The 24,259-nt window shown below is 31.5% G+C and overlaps 2 protein-coding genes across 4 annotated transcripts; both read left to right on the top strand.

Annotated features, from left to right (window-relative positions):
* The first annotated feature begins 3,730 nt into the window (after positions 1-3,730).
* Positions 3,731-12,562, top strand: LOC107852750 (chalcone--flavanone isomerase). 3 transcript variants are annotated; one of them, XR_007047096.1, is made up of 5 exons: positions 3,731-4,519; positions 8,288-8,446; positions 9,954-10,177; positions 10,324-10,638; positions 12,108-12,562. XR_007047096.1 is itself a non-coding variant. In XM_047399431.1 (4 exons), exons 1-4 carry the CDS (start codon positions 4,420-4,422, stop codon positions 10,537-10,539), a joined length of 693 nt encoding a protein of 230 aa, XP_047255387.1. In that variant the 5' UTR covers positions 3,731-4,419; the 3' UTR covers positions 10,540-10,896. The 3 variants fall into 3 exon arrangements, 2 of the variants coding, with proteins under 2 accessions (XP_047255387.1, XP_047255386.1); XM_047399431.1 differs by lacking the exon at positions 12,108-12,562 and having other exon boundaries at positions 3,731-4,513; positions 10,324-10,896; XM_047399430.1 differs by lacking the exon at positions 12,108-12,562 and having other exon boundaries at positions 10,324-10,896.
* A 3,910-nt stretch (positions 12,563-16,472) lies between these two features.
* LOC107852745 (peroxidase 11) lies at positions 16,473-20,417 on the top strand. Its single transcript, XM_016697785.2, has 4 exons — positions 16,473-16,935; positions 17,950-18,141; positions 18,830-18,995; positions 19,806-20,417. The coding sequence occupies exons 1-4, from the start codon at positions 16,687-16,689 to the stop codon at positions 20,246-20,248; spliced, it is 1,050 nt and encodes a 349-aa protein (XP_016553271.2). The 5' UTR covers positions 16,473-16,686; the 3' UTR covers positions 20,249-20,417.
* The last annotated feature ends 3,842 nt before the right edge of the window (positions 20,418-24,259 follow it).

Genomic DNA, 24,259 nt, shown 5'->3' with positions numbered 1-24,259 from the left:
TTCGTTTGTTGATTCCAATACTAACATACCAACTAGTGACAATTTACTAGATTATGAGTTGGTTTTGAAACCATTTTTTTCGTGTTTACGTTCCTTTGTGTGTTTTTATTCTTTTGAGTCATTGTACACACTCGGTTCACCTCTCAACGTCTCACAGATTACAAGCAAACTTACAGCAATTGTGAGATCAAAAGTGAGAAAATCCGAGGGATAAAGGATTAAAGAGAGAGTGGAGGACCATTCTTTGAACAACTAACTTGTTTATTGTTTTGTAGGTAACTTCTTGGCTACAATGGACAACAATGCTCTTGGTGCTATCTTGGAAAGACTTGAAACTATCAACCAAGGAATGGAAAGTATGCTCACGACTATGTCTTCAATCCGAGGAGAGATGTCTACTATGAATGAGAGGTTGGATCGAATGGAGAGTCGAAGGAACTCTCGTGCTTCTACTCCTCGACTCCATGTTTCCTCAAGTAGTCAGGACCAAAACCCTTCTATCACCATTGCCCCCGATACTTTGGCTACCAAAGTCAACCCTCCAAGTTCACCACAAAATGCCATGAGCCAAGTTACTAATTACCCTCAAAATCGAGAATAAGGTAGATCACTTCTCCCGCAAGTTGATCAAGTCCCACAAGAAGGACTTGGAGGCCTATTTCCTCCCATCCAAACTCTACAATCGAAGCTCCACATTACTAAAATAGCCTCCTCAACCAAAACTCCACTTCCACAAAACCGATATGTCCATATAAAGGAGTATGGAAGAAAGAGACATGAAGTATATGGAGTCTACGATGATGCTTATATGATGGAAGGAGACTTGAGTCGGATAATATTGAAGCCAAGTCTCAAGATGGAGAGGAAGCCAAGGTTCAAAATGAAGATGTTGGCCGAGACTTGTTCATATTGAGCTCTCGAGTTCTACATGTTTTGCGGACTATTTTGAGTGCTTGTTTTTGAAGTGGCCAATTAAACGAAGTGAAGCCGTGAATTTGTGGGCAAATTCTTCTCAAGATGGAGAGGATGATACGAGAATAATCACGAAAATAGACTTATGTGGGTGTGCATTGAAAGCAACCAAGTGTATGTGCAAGAGAAGTGTAATTAAAGGCCCAAATACACACCAAAATAGCCCACTATATACACTAAAGGGGCAGCCTATTCTTGAAAGGCCTTTTTGGTCATTAACTTATATTTGTTTTGTAATATATAAGGAACATGTAGGGTTTTATTTACTTAGTTTATGAATGAAATTGTAAGTCTTACAAGACAAAGAAACACAAGTTCTCTTTCCTTGAGGCACCCAAAACCGAAATTAGGGCTTAGACAAGTGTAGAATCACTTGTGTTTGCATTTGCTTGGAAACATTGATGCTTGGGAGGTGAATTCCGATCTTGTGTCTTTGTAAGAGATAGGTTTATTGTTGTGTGTAGTGTTAAGGGTCCAAGAGTTACCATTCTTGGGTTCTTAACATTATACCTTCATGTGGTCTATCTATCTATCATTTTTCTTTTGTAATCTTGTAACCGTTTTGTATCTTGTATTGTGAAGCCGTTTTTGTTGTTGTTGTTGTTGTTCTCATTGTTGTTTCATCTTGTGTTGTTAACTTAGTTTGTTATTGGCTGCAAAAGGTGTCAAACACCTAGTTATATTGTCCTTCTTGTATTTCATTCTTGAATCCGAGAGTGGTCTTCAAAAGGGTCCTCGATTCTTTGAATTAGTGGACTATTTTTGAAGTGTGTTTGGACTATTTTGAGCCAATTCCGTGTGTTCCTTGATTTTCTTATATAAGGTACGGTGCCTGCATTGGAACCCCGACTAATCCCTCCAACACACTTTTTTTTGGTTTCCCATCCAATGTCCGGTGCTCGTATTAGAGCCCCGATTAATCTGAATCGCACGTTGCAGCTCCCAACAGAGTTTTCTCTATACCCAGGGTCAAACCCTCGACCTCTGGTAGACAATCCATTCACTGCACCACAATCCATTTGGTCCTCCAATACACTTGTTGTTATAGGACACTTGTCACTTGTAAAATCAAATGGTTCAAATTACTCCATTTGCTTTTACTTATCACATTTTTTTACTGACATAGCATGGTAAGTGTAACACACTCAAAAGTCAAACGGAGCGTGTGAAGTTTCTTAATTAGCTGAATTTTTCTTTAAAATTATGCTTTGACACACTCATTAAGAAAAATAATTAATAACATAACTATTTTATCACAATACTCTTATTAAATGATGCTTACATTATGTCTTGAAATTAATTTGAAGAAAAAATATTAATGTTAAGAGTAAAATAGAAAAAAAAAATTATATGCCAAAAATGATAAGTAAAAATAAAAAATATAATTTAAAGATTAATAACAGATAAAGTGAACGGAGGGAGTACTTCTCCTCACTAATCACTTTCCAAACATAACAACCTTTCTTTTGCCTTGTTCATGCTCAAAAAGGGACATGTGAAGTGATTTTACAAGTGAAATGTATCCATATAAAAAAGGGATATGTATGCATAGTATTAATTAGGAATGTTAATTACTACCTTAAATAGCAGAGAAAATAACAATGAAAGAAAAAGGGGTATGTATTAATTAGGATGTGAATTAATTCTTTAATTAGTGCTCCTTCACTACTTTTAAAATGCGAGTAAAAAGAAAAAATTCTTTTTCATTTTTGGGATAAACAATGAATTTCTTGTGGATCAGATTACATATCAACTCAATTTTAAAAGGAATTGAAATTTAATAGATCAAAATGAACTAAATTACTTTTTCCGTGTTCGCTTTTACTTATTACAAATTTCTTAATTGAATTTTTACTTTTACTTGTCATCTTTTACATATCAAGAGTAGACAACTTTTTTTTTTTTTTTAATTTTATCCTTAACATTAATTTTTTTTTTTCAAATTAATTTCAAGATACACAATGTAAACATCATTTAACAGGGGTACTACGGTAAAATAACTATGTTATTAATTATTTTTCTTAATAGGTGTGTCAATTTTAAAATGTGATAAGTAAAACCAAACGGGGGAGTAGCATGATTACTTTATCATAGTACCTCTATTAAATGTTGTTTACATTGTGTCTTGAAATTATTTTTGGAGAAAAAATAATTAATGCTAAGGGTAAAATAGAAAAAAAAAGGTGTCTTCTCTTTATATGTCAAAAATGACAAGTAAAAATACAAATTTAATTAAAAAAATTAGTGACAAGTAAAAGCAAACTGAGGAAATATAATGGTTGAATTGTGCTGAATCATACTCTTATGAATTGATTTGTTACTTCTGAGTCTAAGAACGCATTATGAACAAGTAAAGTGAACAAATGGAGTATATTGAAATGGGAAAATTATAATTTAACTTTTAAAGATTGAAAAATTATATAAGTTAATAACTAAATTTGGGTTGGGTGGGGTGGGGGGTGGGAATGGGGGGTGGGGGGTGGGGGTGGGCGTGGGGGTGGGGGTGAGGGTGGGGTGGTAAGCAAGGAAAGTTGGGTAAGGCCTTTAGCTGCCAAGGTAGAGGTTTTTGACTAGTGACACATTGTGGTGAGTAATAACTGTCAACTGTGAGCCTCAAGCTCTACCTAACTCTAAATTTTCATGGTCAATTCTACCCTTCAAACCACTCCATTATTACCATTAAACCATTATCTCCCCTCTATTTAATCTTTTTCCTATAATACACACCCTCATTTAAAAATCAAATGACCTGTTTTTTTTTTTTTTAATTTTTTTTTAAAAAATATTTTTTTTCTTTTTAGTAATACTTTAATTTAAACCTTTCACGTGGTATGTTTAATATCACAAAAATATTTGACATAATATTAATTTAAGATCACAAGATTCAAAAATTCTTTTTATTTTTTAAAATTCTGTATCAGATAAAAATATATCATTTTTTTGAAACACGAGTATTGTATCATATTGTACTGTTTTAATGAACACGATATTTGCATAGATTATATGATTTTCATCGTTATATAAATTCATACATCAATAATCTAAAGAATAAATCTACATAAAAGTATAGTATGGATAAGACTATTATAGAAAGATAAGAGAATGGCTAAAACAAGATATCACTTAATTAGTAAAAATCTAAAAATAAAAATTATTATAACAACGCAATCGAATAAAATTGATCATTACATAAAATGTGACGATCCTTCGATATCTAACCATTAATGGTAACCATCCAAACACATTGTACCTAACGCTAAAATTTTCTTATTTGGTCAATTCCACCCTTCAATTCACTCCAATATTACCATTTTACCACTGGATCTCTTCCTCTATATAAATCATTTTCCTCTAACATGAAAATCATAACATCACAAAAAAAAAAAATAAAAAAAATTAGTGATAAAAAAAATATATATACAAAAAAAAAGGGTAGAGATCTGATCAATGGCGTCCATTACTAAAGTGCAGGTTGATAACAATGTGTTTCCACCATCTGTTGTTAAACCTCCTGGTTCTAACACCACCTTGTTCCTTGCTGGTGCAGGTTTTTTTTCTATTTTTTACAAGAAAAAATAAAATAAAATTTTTTTTGATTTGTTATTTTTTTTTCTTAATTATGGTGTGATAAAATGTTAGTAATTCAATTGGTTGACGACTCGAACATATACCACTTTAAGAGAATCAGACCTCGAAAGTTTAGTTATTCGGGTGGAAGGGCCCACGGTTATATTAGTCCTAGAGTATACCACTTTAGGAGATTCACATATAAAAAATGTGTTGCCGTTTGATTGGATATGGGGTTTAAAAATAAATGACAATTTTGTAAAGTTTGAAAGATTGCATCTCTTAAAATTCTTTTAATGTTTCCGTTTTATTTATTTTTTCTTATTAAGTGAGATTCAGTTAAGACAAAATGATATGATGCCATTAAATAGGTCTCAAATTATCCGTTTCAAATTGAGATATCACATTGGTTAACATAAGTAATTAATAACATGCTTAGTTTATCATAGTGTTTCTATTAAATAATATTTATATTTTAATTTGACGAAAAAGTAATTAATGCAAAGAGTAAAACATGAAAAAAAAATTGTCTCTTCTTGATTAATGAAAAAAGATAAGTAAAATAAGAAATCAAATTAAAAAATTTGAGACGGTAATTTGGGACGTGGGACGGAGGAAGTATCAAATAAGAAAATGTACTACCTGCATTTAAAAAAGAGAATCTTATGGTATTAAATTAGAGATATGTTAAATGCATCAAAATATCCTTTAATCTTGTGGTCTTAAACATGTCATGCAGAAAGTTAAGTAGCCGTTTGGCTATGAAAACTAAAATTTTTTGGAGTTGGAGTTGGAGTTGGAGTTGGAGTTGGAGTTGGAGTTGAAATTGGAGTTGTGTTTGACTATGTCTTTTTTGAAAAAAAAAATTTGACTTTTGAAAAAACTTTTTTTAAATATGATTTTATGCTCTCACTTTTACAAACTATAAAAATCACCCAACTAAAATTTACCTACTAATGAAAAAAAAAAATAGAATTAGTCACTATTATAAAAATAATTACATATACATGGCCATATTTAATGAATTTCAATTACGACATATATAATATTTATATTAATAGCTATTTTCTCATATTTAAAAATTTTAATTATGGATGTTATATTAACAGATCACTGCTTTCTGTTGTTTAGGTAACAAATATTATCTTTCAAACAAATTTATTTTTTTAGGAATTTATTTCCTTCATTTTCCGTTCCTAAAAAATAGGAAATGATGAGTTGTTATTAAATTTTAGCGTGCCGCTAATTTATTTCTTTAATTTTCTTATACGTGAAAGATTTTACTGTGTATGAATAAATTATTTCTATGTAAAACATGTTTTGCATATTTATGGTATATTATATTGTATACCATAAATATATAAATATACTTAGTATGTTTCTTTATACTTTGTATTTTTATATATGTGTGTATATGGTATAAACTTTATATATAACATACTTTGTATATTTCTATTATAAATATAATACTTTATATATTTATGGATATAAATATAAATTAGCAGTAAAATAATGTCTTAAATAAGGGAGACAATTAAATAAGAGATAAAAATAATGATGAGAGAGAAAAAGAGATATATATTAATTAGGATAGCATTAAGTTTGAAATTATAATCATCTTATTCTTTAAAACTGCTATATATATAATATTGAAAAAATAATGTTATAAGGAGAGTTTTATGTAAAAATTTAAAAGATTGGGGTTATATGTAATAATAATGAAAGTTGGAATTGGAGTTGAAAAATTGTGAAAACAACAAAAACCTGTTTTCCCCTTTAAGAAAAATTTTTTGGAATTATTTTCCGAATTTTTATGACTAAATACCATAATTTCTAACTTTGAATTTTTTTTTCGAAAAAAAAAGAAAAAAATTTCATGACCAAACGAACCCTAAAATTTAAAAGTTTCTTAAAAAAGGAAAGGAAGAGTCATTCTTTCTTTAAACGAACTTAAAAAAAAAAAATCATCTTTTTTAAAACAAATGGAGTAATATTTTTTTTAAAGCAGACTAAACAATAACAACATATAAAATGAGAGTCCTACGGTATACCACTTTTAGGAGATAAGCATTCCCTTCCCAAAATTAGTTATTGAGGTGGGAAGGCACACAGTTATATAAGTCCAGAGTATACCACTTTAGGAGATTCACATTTCAAAAGTTAGTACTTCCGTGTGTTTCATTTTACTTAATATATTTTAATTGGATACTGAGTTTAAGAAATAAGTAAATTATTTTTTTATTAAAAAATATAATACTACTTACTATCTTTAATTAAGTGGGACTTTATAAGTAGATCAATAAGGATAAAAGTAAAACTGTGTCTTTAAATAATTATCAAATAAGAAAATGTGATATTTTTTTGAAACGAATCCAAAAAAAAAAATGGTGATACATAAAATGAGACGGGGGAGTAGTTATTACTATGGGAGGGCCTATGGTTATAATCTAAGTTGCGCAGATTCTTCACTTTCAATGCCGTATTCGTGTCAGATTCTCCAAAAATACACTAGTTTTGATGAATGCGACAGCATCCGTTGACATTTTTAAAGAGTATGAGCAACATAGGTTATAATAGTCCTAGAGTATACCACTTTAGAGGATTCACATCCCAAAAATTAGTTAGTGAGATGGGAGGGCCTACGATTATATAAGTTGTTTAGGGTATGCCATTTAAGGAGATTCACATGCCAAAAGTTAGTTATTGAGGTGGGAGGGCCTACAGTTATATAAGTTTTTCATTTAACTAATGTGGGACTCAAATCCTATTTCTTGTAATAATAACACAACAAACAACCACTTTCTGCATCCGTCGTCCTCGACAATAGGTGCAGTGCTAGCTTGGGGCTAAGGGGTCAGTGGGAAATTATACTTATTTGTATTTACATGACGCGCCTTCCTTTTTAGTGAGTCTCAGAAAGAAATGACACTTTTCTGACCGCATCACTGGACATTGCCATGCCGGCGTCACCATCCAAGCGCAATGGGCATGGGGAGTGATGCGTGATTCTGATACCAAATGGTGCAGATCCAATTCGACAAAACAGTGATCACAAATGAACAGTAATCAATGGAACTTTGCTAAGCCGTAAAATAATGAGAAGTATGGTCAAGTAAAATAATCACAAGTACTGTATTCGAACTACTGTCTGACGTGACTAAGCCAGCTCACACAATGGAAATAGTAGTCCTATTTTCAGTGGTGAAGTCAAAGTTTTCACTAAAGCGGAGGGGTTCAAATCTACTATATCTACATAAAAGATAAATTTAACCATGTAAAAATAGTATAATTTTCCATGTAAAAGTAGTATAATTTTCCGTGCTCCCCTTGTCCAAATGTGGCTTCGCCCCTGCCTATGTTGCTCGGGCTCTTCAAAAATGTCGAGTTGTGTGTGTTGGATGCTCCAAAAGTAATGCATATTTGAAGAATCTAACACATGTCGGCAACCTTTTTGGAGAGTCCAAGCAACATAGGGAAATGCTATAGCTAACGATCGATTAAGCAAAGTACCTTCTTAAGCACAAGGGAAATGCTAAATTAACAACATGATAACTAACTTGACAGTGACAGTTGAGTGCTACTTGCATCAAGGTGAGATATCCCATGATTAAACCTAGGATAATAAAGTTGTATCATTAACAAAATGCAGTATAATGTAGAATTCAACGTGTTTAGGATTGAGGCGTAGTTGTTTTTTTTTTTTATAATCTATGGGGTTCTAATGACTTTAATTTAATGTCTGTTGCAGGGATTAGAGGGGTGGATATTGAAGGAAAATTTGTGAAGTGCACTGCGATCGGGGTGTACATGGAAGAGAGTGCCGTTCCATTTCTTGCTGCTAAATGGAAAGGGAAAAGCTCCAAGGAGTTGACCGATTCAGTTGAATTCTTCAGGGATATTGTTACAGGTATATCTAAGATGCAAATGTGAAAATAACTCATCGGATTACTGAGTTCCAAATCTTTTTTTTTCATATTTATTTAATGAAATCTTTAACATGGATAGATGGTTCGAGCCAAAGTTACTGCGCTTAGGTGAACACTACATCCGCCCGTGAGTTTGAGCTACACATAGGTAGCCCAAGTAGGCCTAGGAGAAAACTTTGCGAAAAAACACTCAAAATGATTTTATCGTTTGATATGTGATGTATTTTCCTCTCTGTATACTTTCACACACTAGCTCTCTCTATAAGAAAAGAAATATATTTTGGATTCAAATAATAGGAAATATAGCAAACATAGGAAAGAATAGTTTCGAGTTTACTGAGTTGTGTTATGATTTTTTGTTTTGCTTAAAATTTATCTAATCCATCTCGATGAAATTTAACTTTGTCAAAATATAGAAATAGGTATAACTCAAGTTGATACGTAAAAGAACTTTGCTAAAACATAAAAAATAATTTTATTGTTTGAGAAATTATGTATTTTCCTTTCTGTGCACATTCTCACTCACACTCTCTCTAGAAAAGAAAAAATCTTTGGTTTAGTGATTAAACAAATTATTAAAATGTAACGAACATATGAAATGATAGTTTCGGGTTATGATTTCTAATTAACCTAAGTTTGATCTTGTTGAAGAGTCCCACGTCGAGGGTAAATGGGATGGGTGGTGTGTTTACATGGGTTGACCAATTCTCGCCTTTTGAGCTAACTTTTGGAATTGAGTTACATCCAAGATCACTTTTCTTAACGTGGTATCAGTGCATGCCCACACTTCAGATTTCCAGTTCTGGGCATGAGGCGGGAGTGTGCATGAAGAGTTCCACAGTGAGGGTAAAGGGGGTGGATTTGTATCTTCATATGACTTGCTCACCTCTTGAGCTAGTTTTTGAGGTTGAGTTAGGCCCAAGATCCATTTTCATAGCAGATCTAATGTATCTTGATGAAAGGGAACTTTGGGAAATTGGGCGTTGGCCTGGTGCCACCTAGTTGAAGTGTTACTTGGTCGCAACTTCTCTTTTGAGAATGGTTTTACTTGGTCGTCTATGCCTAAACTTCATGTGTGTATCCATCTAATGTCTAGATGCCATTCCTGTGTGAAGTTGCCGTTTTGTTCTGTTTGATTAGGTAAATTTACAACAACAACAGACCCAGTATATTCCCACAAAGTGAGGTTTGGGGAGGATAAAATGTACGTAGTCCATACCACTACCTCCGAGGAAGTAGAGAGGTTGTTTCCGATAGACCCTCGGCTCATGATTAGGTAAATTTAAAGTTTGAAAATTGAAGATTTGTTAACCTCGGAGGATTTTGAGAAATTTCATATTGAAATAGCAATATAATAGGAGAATTAAGCTCTTACAAATGAAGAAGTTCGGAATAAGATGCTAAGTACTTAGGGTCTAAAAACAATCAAAAGATTTCTTTCCATCAAAGTTAACATTTGTGAATGTTTTCATCCTTCCTCTCTGCTAGGTCCCTTTGAAAAATTCTTTCGAGTCACTATGATTACGCCCTTGACGGGTAAGCAATACTCTGAGAAGGTGGCAGAAAATTGTGTTGCCAATTGGAAAGCATTAGGAACCTACGGTGATGCAGAGAGTGAGGCCATCGAAAAGTTTCTCAGTGCTTTTCAGAGTGAAAACTTCCCACCTGGTGCCTCCATCCTTTTTACTCAATCACCGGCTGGGTCATTGACGGTATGTATAATCAACTATATTGAACGATAACCAAAAAAAAAACCACCGGTTAAGACCCTTTAGACAATATTTACTCACCAAATAATGGATTGTATTTATCTGTAACCTCATTGACATTACTTGTATAATTCTTTGTCCGAGTCCAGATTAGCTTCTCTAAAGATGATTCAGTTCCTGGCACTGGGAATGCTGTTATAGAGAACAAACAACTGTCAGAAGCGGTGCTGGAATCCATAATTGGCAAGCACGGAGTTTCACCTGCCGCAAAGAATAGTCTTGCCAAAAGAGTATCGGAATTGTTAAAGAGCAACGCTGAGGCGCCAGTTTTTGAAAAACCAGCAAGTGATCAACCTGCTATCTAGTAATGGACTACAGAATTGATCAGAAATCTACCATTTCAGAAATTGAAGAAACATCTGCCGTTCCAGAAATTGGAGTTTACTTAGTACAATAAAAAAGAGGTTCTAGTACTGAAACTCCTTTGTCAACTTGGTCTCATGTTGTCAAGGTTGCCTGTGTATACTAGAGGAACGATTTAGCCTAGCTTTTCTAAATTCTCTACTATGTCCTAGTATGCAAAAAAAGGCCCATCTCTGAGTCTGCGTTAACTATGTAATGCGCGACTCAACATGCCTTTGTTAAATTTATATCAAATATGTTCTTGCCGTTTGAGTAGTGAGCTATATGTGAGTGCAGTAATGAAAATATGTTCTTACCTATTCGTGAACTAGTATAATTGATGGTTTAGTGACTGAATAAGGGATGCATTATAGAGTGGGTAAATTTTCCAATGTTTGGTTGGAAAGGAGAAAAATAATTTGCTAACCATCTGACAAGTAGTTTCTGTTTATCCTTAAGTTTAACCCCTACCACCATATCCATACCTTCAAAACTGTGCATTTATATTAAAGTTTGCTTGGCATGACAAAAGTTTTTTGTCATGGAAAATAACCTTTTGGAATGTTTGGATGGTGAATATAGAATATTTTTGAAAAGATATTTATTAATAATATTATTAGCAAACTAAGAGTGTTTTTTGATGGATCTTTTGAGTACGGAATTAACTTTTACCAATTAGCGATGGAAGCATTTCACTAGTTATTGTGTTGTCATCTTCTTCTCATTTATATTTGTGCCTGTAGGCATAAAGTATGCAATAAAATTACTCTCTAAAGTACTTACGGTGTCCTAAATTGTTTTTAACCTGAACTAGTTGTAGGAGGTGTTTTACCGTTATTGATAGAAGGTACTTGTTAAAGTATGGTCGAGATGATTTCAAATAAGCTTTGGTTGAATATGCTGTAGTACAGTTTGAACAATTCGAAGGTGAAAATTTATAATAGTAAGGTTGGGATAGAGGAGTAGTAGAGTTGCCATCTTGTTTGTGGAATGAGTGACTTGTCGATTTCTTTGAGTGTCTTTGAATATCTGGAACTTTTTTGCTGGGATTGCATTATTTTGTTGTGGAATGGTTCTTTCTATGACATCTTTTCGATAGAGATTGCAAAACAATCTCGATGTTATTGAGAATTTTGTGCAGACCAGTTATGCTGTCGGATTAAAAAGGTGAACTTAATTCAGGTTTCCGATTGGTGAATCTGTTTTCTGCAGAGTGCTCATTAAGCTGCCTTTGATATGTCATTATCGTCTGTGCCTTTCAAGAAATAAGTGATTAGATATCAATCAAGCTCGAACGAACCTAGTAAATAGCCTTCTTTTCTCAAATGGAGAATAATTTTTAACGTGGTGTTAAGAGAGTAATGTTTTTGAGAAGGATCCTAGTTCATACTAAACTTTTTGATCGTCAGCGTATGAGAAAGTAACGTTCCTTCTAATATGCTTGTTTCAGAGATTTGTGTTGCAGATTCTTGGTTTATACGCGCTAACTTTCCAGAAAGGATCTTGACCATCTTGCTCTATGTGATGCCAGGGGAATCAATCGGCAAGAGTTAACGTCAAGAGCAATAGCATGGAAAGGAATTGGCAAACATTGACCCTGAGAAGAAATAGGTTGGTTGAACTTCGTACTTCAAATCGGAAATGCTATACTGATACGTCTGAACTTTTTCCTTCAGTGAACGCTATCAGAGGTTCCGATTACTATTTCATGAACAACACACCAAAGTCTGCTTATATTATGAACTTTTATCGTGCTCAAAGTCTGCGGTTCTTTGTTCATATACAAAATTGTCAATTGACCTGGAAACTGGAAATGCGTTATTGTTGGCAGTATCCCATACCTTTCCTAGAATTACTCTATGCAGTAGCGAACGACTGAATGAGATATGGGCTTAAGGAAGATTTAGGTTTAATTATCTATCAAAACACTGTTCTAGAGAAAATTCTTGTTAAATTCAAGGCATAATATATGAACTAACGCTCAAACTTGGCTCAGCTGACAAGTAAGCACTTCAACTTTGAGAGTGCACATGTAGACACCTCAACTTGGTCTCAACTAACTCGTCCCCATGGACACTCGACGCTAATGTGACACATAAATTTTGGAGGTGTCTAGATGATCGTTTTGTAAGTTGGGAGTGTTCAACCGACACAGTGGAGATGGGTTGAGATGTCTAGATGTGCATACTCAAAATTGGAGTGTTTACTTTTCAGGTGAGGCCAAGTCTAAGTGTTTGTTTATGTATTATGCCTAAATTCAAATTAACCTACATTTTTTTTCATGGGGAATATGATCTTGAGGGCGAGTGCCTAAACGGAGTTCCCCTCTTTAGGAAATTTGGCACCGTTTTATTTGGCTTTCTAAAGTTCTTGCCTTGCAATAAGATGAACTCTGTCGTGGCTCCCTATTAAGAGGTAATGACGCTGGAGGCGTAAAACTAAATTTTCTGGATGTTTGGTAGCAGCAACTAAGCAAAACTTTTCACCTGAAGCATCATCTTCTTTGAAGAATTTGAATGGGTCTAATAGCATATTGCATGTTTACTCTAACTGACGTTTTCTGTGCTTAATAGGAAAACGCGCATTCAATTGTTGTTACCTTATTCTTCACTAGTAGAACTATCGTTGTTTCTTTTACATTGATTATCCTCGATCGATATTGTTCTTTTCTTTGATATTTTTCATCTCAACTTCTTTATTCTTGTCTTCTTTCTTTCAAGCCTGTTTTCCTCATTTGGTTATAGAGGAAATGGAAGTTCTTGTATCTATCGGTCAACTAGAACTTCGTTAACTATATAAGATCTGAAGAATCTACTACGAGGATGTTTTGGCTAATAAAAAACAAGATTTGGAGCTTTTTGAATCATAAACAACGTCTTCGTGAAATTATATGGAAATTTTAGTTCTAAGGGAAGGCACCAAATTCCATTCTGAGGTACAAGTGATAATCATTTTTGTCAGTGGTGATTGTTTTGCTTCCCAACAAGAACGGTAAAATACAGAATTAGTTCGTTCTGGAATTACTCAGCGATCAGTCTGCTTCACCTGGAAAATCAGTGAGTTCTTAACTTACAGCCAGGAGCCTGATTTACTTTGAAAATTATGGTGCGCTTGAACCCATGGTACCTCCGCTGAACTCGGTATTTTATGTATATATTCTCTAGAATTGATTTAATATTACGGGCTGACACCCATGCTACAAAAAGACTAAATGGTGTACTTGATTGAATGCTTAGCTATTTACCCTATGGAACAGGATCCAGTTCCGTACTGTCTTTCCTCCTACTCTTTAGTGGTGCACTCGTGTTCTAAGAATTCTAGATTCGCGCCTACTTATAAACTAGCCAGATGATAATGGAACCGCGTATTAATAGGTCAATGAGGGGATTAAACTCTGACATCCAACGATATCCGTTTTTTTTCACGGGTTCAACCCTTGGAAAGGGCCTCTGGTAGAAATGCAAGCTAAGACTGCGTACAATACACTCTTATGGTGACCCTTCCCCGAACCCTACGCATAGCTGGAGTTTTAGTGCACCGAGCTGCCCTTTTTTCGTATTTTTCTGTGTAGCTCTTTGAAGTTTATTCACATTGTGTTGCTGTAATTGTTACTTTCAAGAGTTAGGTGTTTGTTTTTCATTTTCATCTCTTGCAGGTTATTCTGGTTGAACAACACGCATATATATATATATTTATGAAGAGAAAACTGAAGCAAAGCTTCACAATTAGTATTCAATTTCTTCTCTTTTTAAAACTGTTCAAATGTTTAACTTATTTCTTTTAAGCAACAAGTGTTGGAACTTTTGTTATATAAAATTAATTATTATAAGTATTTTATGAAGAGGTGTCTTTTAAACGAAAGCGTATGTCCTTTCATTGTTTGGTTACCACCAATTCTTTTTAATGTCAACTTCCGCATATTCTTATGTAATTTTCTACAGAGACACGTCTTTACACATTCTCCAAAAGATAAGTACTCATAAGTTCAAGTTTTTGCTTTCCAATAGAATTTTTTTCGCTATTTGCGTTCGTTGTTCGTACTGTCAAACCACATCTTTCGTCGTGCAACGGAAGAGTGAATCATTAGTGTTATGCAGTTCATCTATTACTCTTTTATCGTCTGGAGATAATTTTAGGTGGCGTGTGGTTTGACAATTTACAATTTAGTATAGGATTTGCGAATGAATGTTGCGCTAGGCCACCTCGAATGTGTGGGAGACCCGCACGTACAGTTTTTAGGAGGGTTCTGATTGAAAAATCGGTCGATGTCCACCCAATTAGGGGGTTCTGATTGAAGAATTGGTCGATGTCCATCCGATTAGGGGGGTCTGATTGAAAAATCGGCCGATGTCCTCCCGATTAAAGGAACTAAGAAATTAATTGAGTACAATAACTTATCTTCAAGCTTTATCTATTCTGGTGTAAAGCAAAAATATGAAGAAATTCAACCATTCTTGTCCATGAATTAAACTTAGGTAAATAGTATAACGTGTTGATTAATTCTTTGTTTACAGCAAGTTTCCATTACTAAAAATAGACTTTGTGCACCAAATCAGGACTAATAACCCTTAATGTCAGTGCTAATCTAGAACCTAAGAATAAACAAATTGAAAATCAGATTAATTAGATTTTATAATCAAAGTCAAGTAACATGACTATAATATAACTCATGAACCAAAGTTCTAGATAAAATCTATTCTTGAAATCACTTTTCTTGAGTCAAGGGTTTAGCGTACAGACCACTCGGCCTATCTTTGTAGACCTGACTTGTAGGATCTCATAGGGTATGTTGTTATTATTGCGTAACACTTGGATCATTGTCGTTTGGAAAATATTTGGTTGAAATTGAAAAAGCGAAATACTAGTTTGTACTAAATATCAAACTAAAGATTCATCGTGAAATAATTTCTGCATAACTAATTCTCACATTACTTGTCAAAGTGTCTCATTACCTATACCAAATATTGAAGTATGCTATCTAGCTTATTATTCAGATTACTAATTTCATTTACGATAAATGATATTGTATTATCTTAAATGCTCTAATTGTGCAAAAATTCTTTTACGTTATTAGTGAAACTCAAAAAGAAAAACTAACTGGCCTAGAAGAAACATAGATTCCTGGTACTTGTCCACAAAGTTATTATGTTCAATTAATTGAAGTCACAATTAAATATAGTTTTGACATTTTTTAAATGTCAACAAAATGATTATATTGAATTGTTCAAACATTGTAAGTAAAGTTATTGACGAAACTCAAAAGACACAAAGGTTTGGTCACTTGCCTTAGTATTTGCGTACAAAACTCTCCTTAAAAAAACACAAAACATTTGATTTTATTTGGTAATATTTGGTTTGAGATCACTCACCTAACCATGCCAATAAATATTAGTTACATCTTCTCTTGACTATAAAACATCTTTTACATATTTTACTCCAAAATACAAAGAAAAAACAAACATAAAAAAAAAAACAGTCTGGTGCGTTAAAACTTCTGCAATGCACGGGGTTTAGATAAGGGCCGAACTACAACGGTTTATTGTTGTAGTCTTACCCCACATTTCTGAAGAGTCTGTTTCCACGACTTGAATGCATAACCTCCTGATCACATGACAATAACTTTATCAGTTACTCCAAGACTCCCCATCGAGAAAAACCAAACACAGGAAAAAAGAAAAAGAGAAATGCATCTAGTCCCAACTATGACTAAATTTGCCATGATACATTCCAATTTTATGGGGTCCTATTATCCCCGAACTAAATTTTAACGTATTTTTGTCATCCTTTTTAGCTGACGTGACATTTTTTGTCAACTTTTTTTAGTTGACTTGGTCCTATGTTATGTAATAAAGGTTGCCACATCAGTACAAAAGGGTGGCACAAATATGCTAAAATTGAGTTTAGGGGGTAATAGATCTCTATGAAGTTGGAGTGTATCGTAGCAACTTTAACCATAGTTCGGAGTATTGCCTATCTCAAATTAAAAAGAAAAATGTCACTTTAACCAAAATCCTAAGTAAACTTGCATATATCTCTACTATATATAAAGTGACAATCTTAATCACATTTTGTATACTCTACTCACTAGTCACACACACACATTCATATCAATGGCTTCTATTAATTTTTTTCAATCAAGAATTATGATTTTCAAATTCTTGATTTTTGTATTTATTTGCAATTGTCTTAGCAAATTGATTAATGGAATTAGTGATTCACATTTAAGTCTTGATTATTACAAGAAAACATGTCCTTCTGTAGAAGGAATTGTGAGAAAAGAAATGGAATGTGCATGTCTTTCTGATCCTCGTAATGCTGCTTTGATTTTGAGATTACATTTTCATGATTGCTTTGTTCAGGTAATCCAAAAAAATAAAAAATATTTTCGATTTAATTAGTTCGAATTATTGATTCGTGTGAGCATCTTATCTAGAAGTTTAAGCGAGAAGTATATTAGAGAGAGTTTACTTTGTTAATAATGTCGTCTTTCATGAACACCTTACACCATCTTGTGTGAACTCGAGAGAGTTTACACAAATAGACATTTTTTTGGTTTTGTATTTAGAAAGTGACCACTCTTTCAAAATGAGATTACTACTCTGAAGTTAGAAAGTAGTCACTTAGTCTGAAGTTAATATTATTTAGAGCACGGGTCTAAATTTTAAAAGTGGTCAATTTTTACATAAATCAGAAAAGGTGTCATCGTATGTAAATTCAGCATGAAAGATGAAGCTGCAGAAAATATTTTTGTTTTATAGATGATTCGATAAGATTTGTATATATGACCTTTTAATACTTAATTACATTATTTCTGAACAACCTCCTTTGGTGTGACAGTCAAGTATGGGTTGATTTACACATAGCCACTTTAGTGGCCTCTATTTAGAAGGTGACCAATTTTCGAAAATTAGACAAGAATTGCCAGCTGGTCTAATTTTGAAAAGTGGTTAACTTTTAAATACAAACCACAAATGTAGTAATTTTAGTGTCAAACGTGTGGAAATACTATTTTGCTTTATACATGGCCCTAAGATTTGAACGTATTCCAACCTGTTATCTGCTTTAATGTCATGTCGAATGGATTGTGATAACTCTGTTATCTGCTCTAGAATAATGTGATAGGGCTGCGTGGTTCTGTTATCTGCTCTAATATCATGTTGAATTAATGTAACAGGGTTGCGACGATTCAGTTGTCTGTTCTAATATCATGTTGAATTGTGTGATAGGGTTGTGACGGCTCTATTATTTGCATGTTGAATAATGTGATAGGGTTGCGACGGCTCTGTTATTTGCTCTAGTATCGTATTGAATAATGTGATACGATTCCGACGGCTCTGTTATATGCTCTAATATCATGTTGAATTGTGTGACAGGGTTGCGACGGCTCGGTTTTGCTGGATGATACAGTGACATTAAAAGGAGAAAAGAATGCTCCAAACAACAAGAATGCACTAAAAGGATTCAGAATTATTGATAAAATTAAAAACAGCATTGAATCTGAATGCCCAGGAATTGTTTCTTGTGCTGATATTCTAACTATTGCTGCTAGAGATGCTGTTCTTTTGGTACATACATATTCTTAAAAAAATGTTATTTATAATATTAATTACATTAAAATATTAGTGTTTAGGTTAATGAGGTTATATCGAATCAAACATTCAACACAAAATAATTAAAACAATAAAACTATTTTTTGTGGTAACTAATAGAGTAAAGCATTTAATATCGTCATGAATTATAATCAAATTTGTTGCGACACACTTCAACTTCACGGGGATCCTATTATTCCCTGAACAAAATTTTAGTGTATTTTTGTCATCCTTTTTAGTGATGTGGCATCTTTTTAGTTGACGTGGCACATTTTATGTGATAAAAGTGCTACGTAGCACAAAAATACACTAAAATTGAGTTTATTGGGGTAATAGGACCCCTGTGAAGTTGAAATATGTCGTAACAACTATGACCATAATTCGAGGATGTACTGAATGCTTATCTCTAGTTAATATTCTCTTGATTCCGTACATATCGAAAGTTTTAGTGCACTAAGCTGCACTTCTTTCGTGTTGATATTCTAAATAGACTAGAGATGCAAAATATTCTTGGTATGTTATTTATGATATATTACTAGAATATTAATGTTTAGGTTTTTGGTGTTATGTTATTATTCTAATTAATTAATTATCAATATCATAGGAATAAGCTAATTAGTAGTTAATATTAATTAATTAATTAATTAATTAATTTTTTTACCAGGTTGGTGGACCTTATTGGGATGTTCCATTAGGTAGAAAAGATTCAAGAAATGCAGCATATGAATTGACAGATACAAATCTACCAACAGCAGATGAAGGATTAATTTCTATTATTTCTAAGTTTATTTCACAGGGACTTTCTGTTACTGATATGGTTGCTCTTTCTGGTAACCACTCTTTAATTAATTACTACCATTTTCCTTGCATGCTTAATTATAAATATTAACATATTAAGTGTGATCTCACAATCAGCATCTGAAAAGTTAAAGTGAACACAAACTTTTTTTCTATCTTGTAAAGGTAGAGAGGTTGTTTCCAATAGACCTTCGGTTCAAGCATACTTAATTATAATCACTAGTTATATTTATTTATTTTAAATAAAAAACAATCCACTTCTTTTTGTCATGAGCTAGCTAGTAAATATTTCTTGCCCTTTTAAAAAATGTTATAACTTTCTCATTGCAAAATTACTTGTTTAGACACCTAGTAGAACCTAGAAAGTTAGCATATGCTTCCTCTATTTTATTTTAACTATTTAGAAGAAAAATAATCTTTTTTGTATTTGAAAACTCTTAATTTAAATTGTTCTTTTAACTCTTATGACATGTTTTTATAATCATAGAAATGTGATGACATGTTTAAAATCATTCAAATTCTGAGGTATGCACTTTTGAAATGTGTCAAAAGTCTTTCTTTTTTTCATGATTGAGAAACTTGTTCGGAGTCAACCCTAGCAACCCGATGATAATATACGTGCTTATGTATTCATCTCGACTTACATTTCAGGCTTAGTTTGCATACACATGCCTCTAATTAACCTTTACCACTTGAACTAACTCTAACGATCCAAAAAAATTTTTATTTATTAAACTTTGTGCACAGTCAAATAATACCTATAAAATCATGAAACTTTGCATGAACAAATTTCTTTAATTATTACACAAAAATTTTGTCCTAACTTATCAAAATTTTGGCAGGTGCACATACAATAGGGAAAGCAAGATGTGTGAATTTCAGAAAAAGAATATATGGAGATTTCAAAATGACAAGTACTTCAATGATAAGTCCAATTTCTTCATCATACCTTAGTGAATTAAAATCATTATGTCCTCCAATTGATCAAATTAATGGATCATCAGACAACAATGAAACATCAATGGACAATATTACCCCTGATTTATTTGATAATTCTTATTATCATGTCTTGCTTAAAGGTGAAGGACTTATAAATTCAGATCAAGAATTATATTCAAGTTTTCTTGGAATTCAAACAAAGAAAATTGTTGAGAAATATGCTGCAAATACAATTGCATTTTTTGAACAATTTGCTCAGTCAATGGTCAAAATGGGAAATATTACAAATCCAGAGACTTATGTGAATGGAGAGATTAGAAAGAGCTGCAGATTTGTCAATTCATAGAAGAAAATTGAGTTATTAATTATGTAATACACAAGAAGAATATTGAGAATTTGTTTGGGTTTCCTATTTGATTTGTTTGTAATTTCTCAACAAGAAAATTTATGATATTATTATTGAGACTTATTGAAGTTTTTGTTATAGTAATGAAAATTCTGATGTGCCAATAAAATCCCCCTTAAATTAAGAAATTCAAATTAGTTTAATACGTTAATGTGTCACTGTAAGCACAAGATATTGACATAAATTTAAATTCGTTCAGTCTGCGATACAAGATATCGGGTGAAAATAAAATTATCTTTAACTTATTGGTTGAATTTATGCAAACTCTTGATATCATTTTCCTTTTCATTACTAACCAAGAATTAAAGAAAGTGAAAATTATCCTAAATAAACTTATTAGATTGTTTATTGAAAGTTATAGCAAAACTTTTTAATAATTATTAGACTAAAAAAATAATTACAAGTTATAACAATTTTTTAGAAAAACCTTTTTAAATTAAATATTCAAAAATTAATTTTTGATATTTATTATTTTCCTATTTATAGAATTTATTACTCTTCATTAAATCTTTTTGATAATTATGGCAAGTTATATTATTGGTATCAATGATTTTTTTAATTTTAATTATTAATTTTTAAAGTTTGTTGATTTTTTTAAGAGTCAAATATGGTAAATATATTTTTAACATTAGTGATTTTTAGTTTTTATTAATTTTAATGATTAACTTACTTGTACACTTTATCACGTTTTACCGTCTTTGATTAGCAATAAAAATCTTGGCTCTCTTCTTTTGAGTTTATTCACTATGTTATCTTCTTGTACTGATTGCTCCTCATTGCTAAGCTAGTATAATGGTGAGATCCAAGAAAAAGAGTGAACGAGCAGGAGTAAAATAGTCATATGTTGTTCCTCTGTCACAGGATATTGGTTGTAAATTAGTAGATTTTTCCGGAGGAGATATACACTTTTATATTTTTCTTAACCCAAAACACCATCAGAGAAGCTTGCCTCCAGCTGAAGTTTTTGAAAATGTTTGTACATCTGTTTCTAGCAAGTCCTGTCTGGTTAGCCCCATGATAGAATGCACTTTCAACCTGCTCCTTAAGTTTTTAGGTGGCATATATGGGGTAATTGAGATGGGGCACTGTCAAACAAATTAAAAATCAGATATCATGACCAAAAAGAACAAGAATGAGTCAAAAAAGTGTCCTAGTTAGCTTGTTTTCTTAGGTGTAATAGTGTTTTCTTGATTGTTAATATAATTTGATTTTGATTCTTTTTTTTCTCTATTAAATTGATATTGAATCATTTTCTTTATTTACTCTTTGTTTTTTTTTTTTAAGATAGTTAATTTGATTTAATTTTTTGGTGCTCATTACTGTTTGTTTTTCTACGATTGTTGGTAAGAATAAAATTTATTTTTTGTATTTATGTAGTATTTATATAATGTTATGCTATTTTAACATTTGTTTCATATTTTACATCGTTGAATGATATTGATATGAACTAAGTCGCATCAGATGGTATTAAATTTGATATCAACTACATCAAATTATACATTTTTCGATTCTACAATTAGTAACATTTGACATGAATATTGTATTTTGACGTTTATTGGTGCTCATTACTCTTTGTTATTATAAGATCGTTGGTATGAACAAAGTTTAGTTTTGGTATTTAACATAGTATTTATATAATGGTCTTCATCCTTTTCTGTCAGAAAGCAAACACCAATATCAATCATGGTTAATACTGATTATTTTTTTATTACAATGAAAAATTATTGACATCAAACAATTATCGATTAATTTATTTTCAATATTTACGGTGATAGTTTTTTACGTAATATCTATTAGATAAACTAAAAAGGTTATATAACATAAAACATGATTTTTTTTATCGATTGTCACATTCACAAAACCCATTCAATATAAATGTGATATACGAGAAACTTCATCGATACCAATTTTAATATCAATTTAATACATTGAGAATTCAAAATAAAAGTATTACTTAAGTATGAAATGAGTATGTAAACTGGTTTCAACGTAATTTATTAAACAATTCATAGATATTGTATTGTGTACTATACTGGTTTCATACACTAAAAGCAGTTATAAGAATACAACATTTGTATGCAAAATCTTATATATCAACACAAATAACAGATTGTTCATGTTTTCATTAATATTCATTGACATATATTTTGTTGTCACATACAATAGATATTTACCAAAAAATCGATGATACTACTTTGTTGATCTAAATACACATTACTCTCGTGTCATTGTGTATAAGCATTAGTGGACATGCATCATTTATCAAAAACTTAATCTCAATTTGGATTGAGGTAATGTCAATCTTCAACTGTCTTGATATTGCATTAACCAATCCTCTATACTTTGAATCTACGTCTTATATCATTCCATCTACAACAAAATGTTTAGGTCTCCCTGTAAACACATTACATAGTTCAGTATTAGAAATTATTTTAAAATTCATATTTTGAAAATATGAAAATTCATAATATCAACATACTATATTTCATAATTTCAACACAAAAAAAACTTATATAAAATAATACAACAAAATAAATATTATATCGAAATTGTTCTAGTCAAAGCAATCAGAATAATATTATGAAAAATGATAAATGTATGAAACATGATCGAATTATGAAATCATAGATTGAATATTATTTTTGTAAGAAGAAACTGTTTACACGTTAATGAGGTTGGAACAATACTTTAATTCAACATTTTAATAATAAAGAATTTAAGAAACACATAAAAAATTATTTAATTAATTATTTAGATACGTATGATTAAAAAATATCAATTTTCATAAATAATTTAACATATTTGACGAATATCATCTCCCTCCATGATGTATCATGATTGAATGCAAATTATCAAAATTCATATTTTGGGGATGAGATTGATATCAATTATTAAGGCTAACTATATTTAAGGAAGGAATATTGTGGATTAGTTATATTAAATCATTATTTTCCTTTTCTATAATTATTTTGATATGTTTTTTTTTTAAAACAGGAAATATATGTTTAAGTATTTTTTTTAAAATAAATTATTATAACTTAAAAATTAAAAAAAGTTGCTATAACTTGTAATAAATATTCTAATAAATTTATTTAGTTAATTTTCCTTTAGTTTATGCCATTAAATCATACTTAAAAAAACTCAAAATTCAAAAAATACATCCCATTGATAAGTTGAACAAATAAGAAATAAACATAATTAATTTAATGAAAATGAAATATAGCATGTGCCTACTCTTTGAAATATCTCACACCATTGGATAAGTGAAGCCACTCTTTATGTCACTTGAGACGTTCCATGAGGCTTTTAAGTTAGAAACAATATAGTTTAAGAGTATAGTGTTAGGTAGGGGCGTATAGACCAAATCGTTAAGTCAAATCGAATCAACGAATCAAATCAAATCGAGAAAAAAAAAATTACTTATGGTTTGGTTTGATTCGTTTGGCGTTAGAAAAAAAAAATCGACCATTTTTTGTTTTATTTGGTGTTAATAAAAAAAATTAAACCGAACTCGAATCAAACCGACATAATATATATATATATATATATATATATATATAATATTCAAACTTTTTTATACATAAAATATTAATTATAATTTACTTTTTAAATACTTTTTCAACTAGTTTAGTAATTTTCAATAATTTGAAAGTAGATGTAGATATATATTTAGATTTGGGCGTTTAAGTTGTAATATTTGTCCATTAATTGCTAATTAAATGATCGAAAACACAATATAAACTTAAAACCTAAATTTTTCACTCTTCATCTCACTTTTTAGTTTCAAGAGAGTTTTCCGCTCCTCATTTTTTCATAATTATGGTTTTTCTTTAGCATATGAGTGAAAACATATTTGATCTAGTCTTCGATCACAATATAATTGTAAAAACTAAAGATTATAAAAAAAATGAAAAAACTGAAAAAAACGACCAAAACCTAAATCGAAAAAAC

Source organism: Capsicum annuum, chromosome 11 (assembly GCF_002878395.1).
Source record: "Capsicum annuum cultivar UCD-10X-F1 chromosome 11, UCD10Xv1.1, whole genome shotgun sequence".
In the NCBI taxonomy this organism is placed as follows: Eukaryota; Viridiplantae; Streptophyta; class Magnoliopsida; order Solanales; family Solanaceae; genus Capsicum; species Capsicum annuum.
This window is presented reverse-complemented; position numbering and strand designations above follow the sequence as displayed.

Excerpts from the sequence above, each read along its gene's own strand:
- LOC107852750 (XM_047399430.1), top strand. The coding sequence starts at position 4,420 with ATGGCGTCCATTACTAAAGTGCAGGTTGATAACAATGTGTTTCCACCA. Across the intron at positions 4,520-8,287 it reads CTTGTTCCTTGCTGGTGCAG|GGATTAGAGGGGTGGATATT; the intron begins GTTTTTTTTCTA and ends TGTCTGTTGCAG. Across the intron at positions 10,178-10,323 it reads CACCGGCTGGGTCATTGACG|ATTAGCTTCTCTAAAGATGA; the intron begins GTATGTATAATC and ends GTCCGAGTCCAG.
- LOC107852745 (XM_016697785.2), top strand. The coding sequence starts at position 16,687 with ATGGCTTCTATTAATTTTTTTCAATCAAGAATTATGATTTTCAAATTC. Across the intron at positions 16,936-17,949 it reads TTCATGATTGCTTTGTTCAG|GGTTGCGACGGCTCGGTTTT; the intron begins GTAATCCAAAAA and ends ATTGTGTGACAG. Across the intron at positions 18,142-18,829 it reads CTAGAGATGCTGTTCTTTTG|GTTGGTGGACCTTATTGGGA; the intron begins GTACATACATAT and ends TTTTTTTACCAG.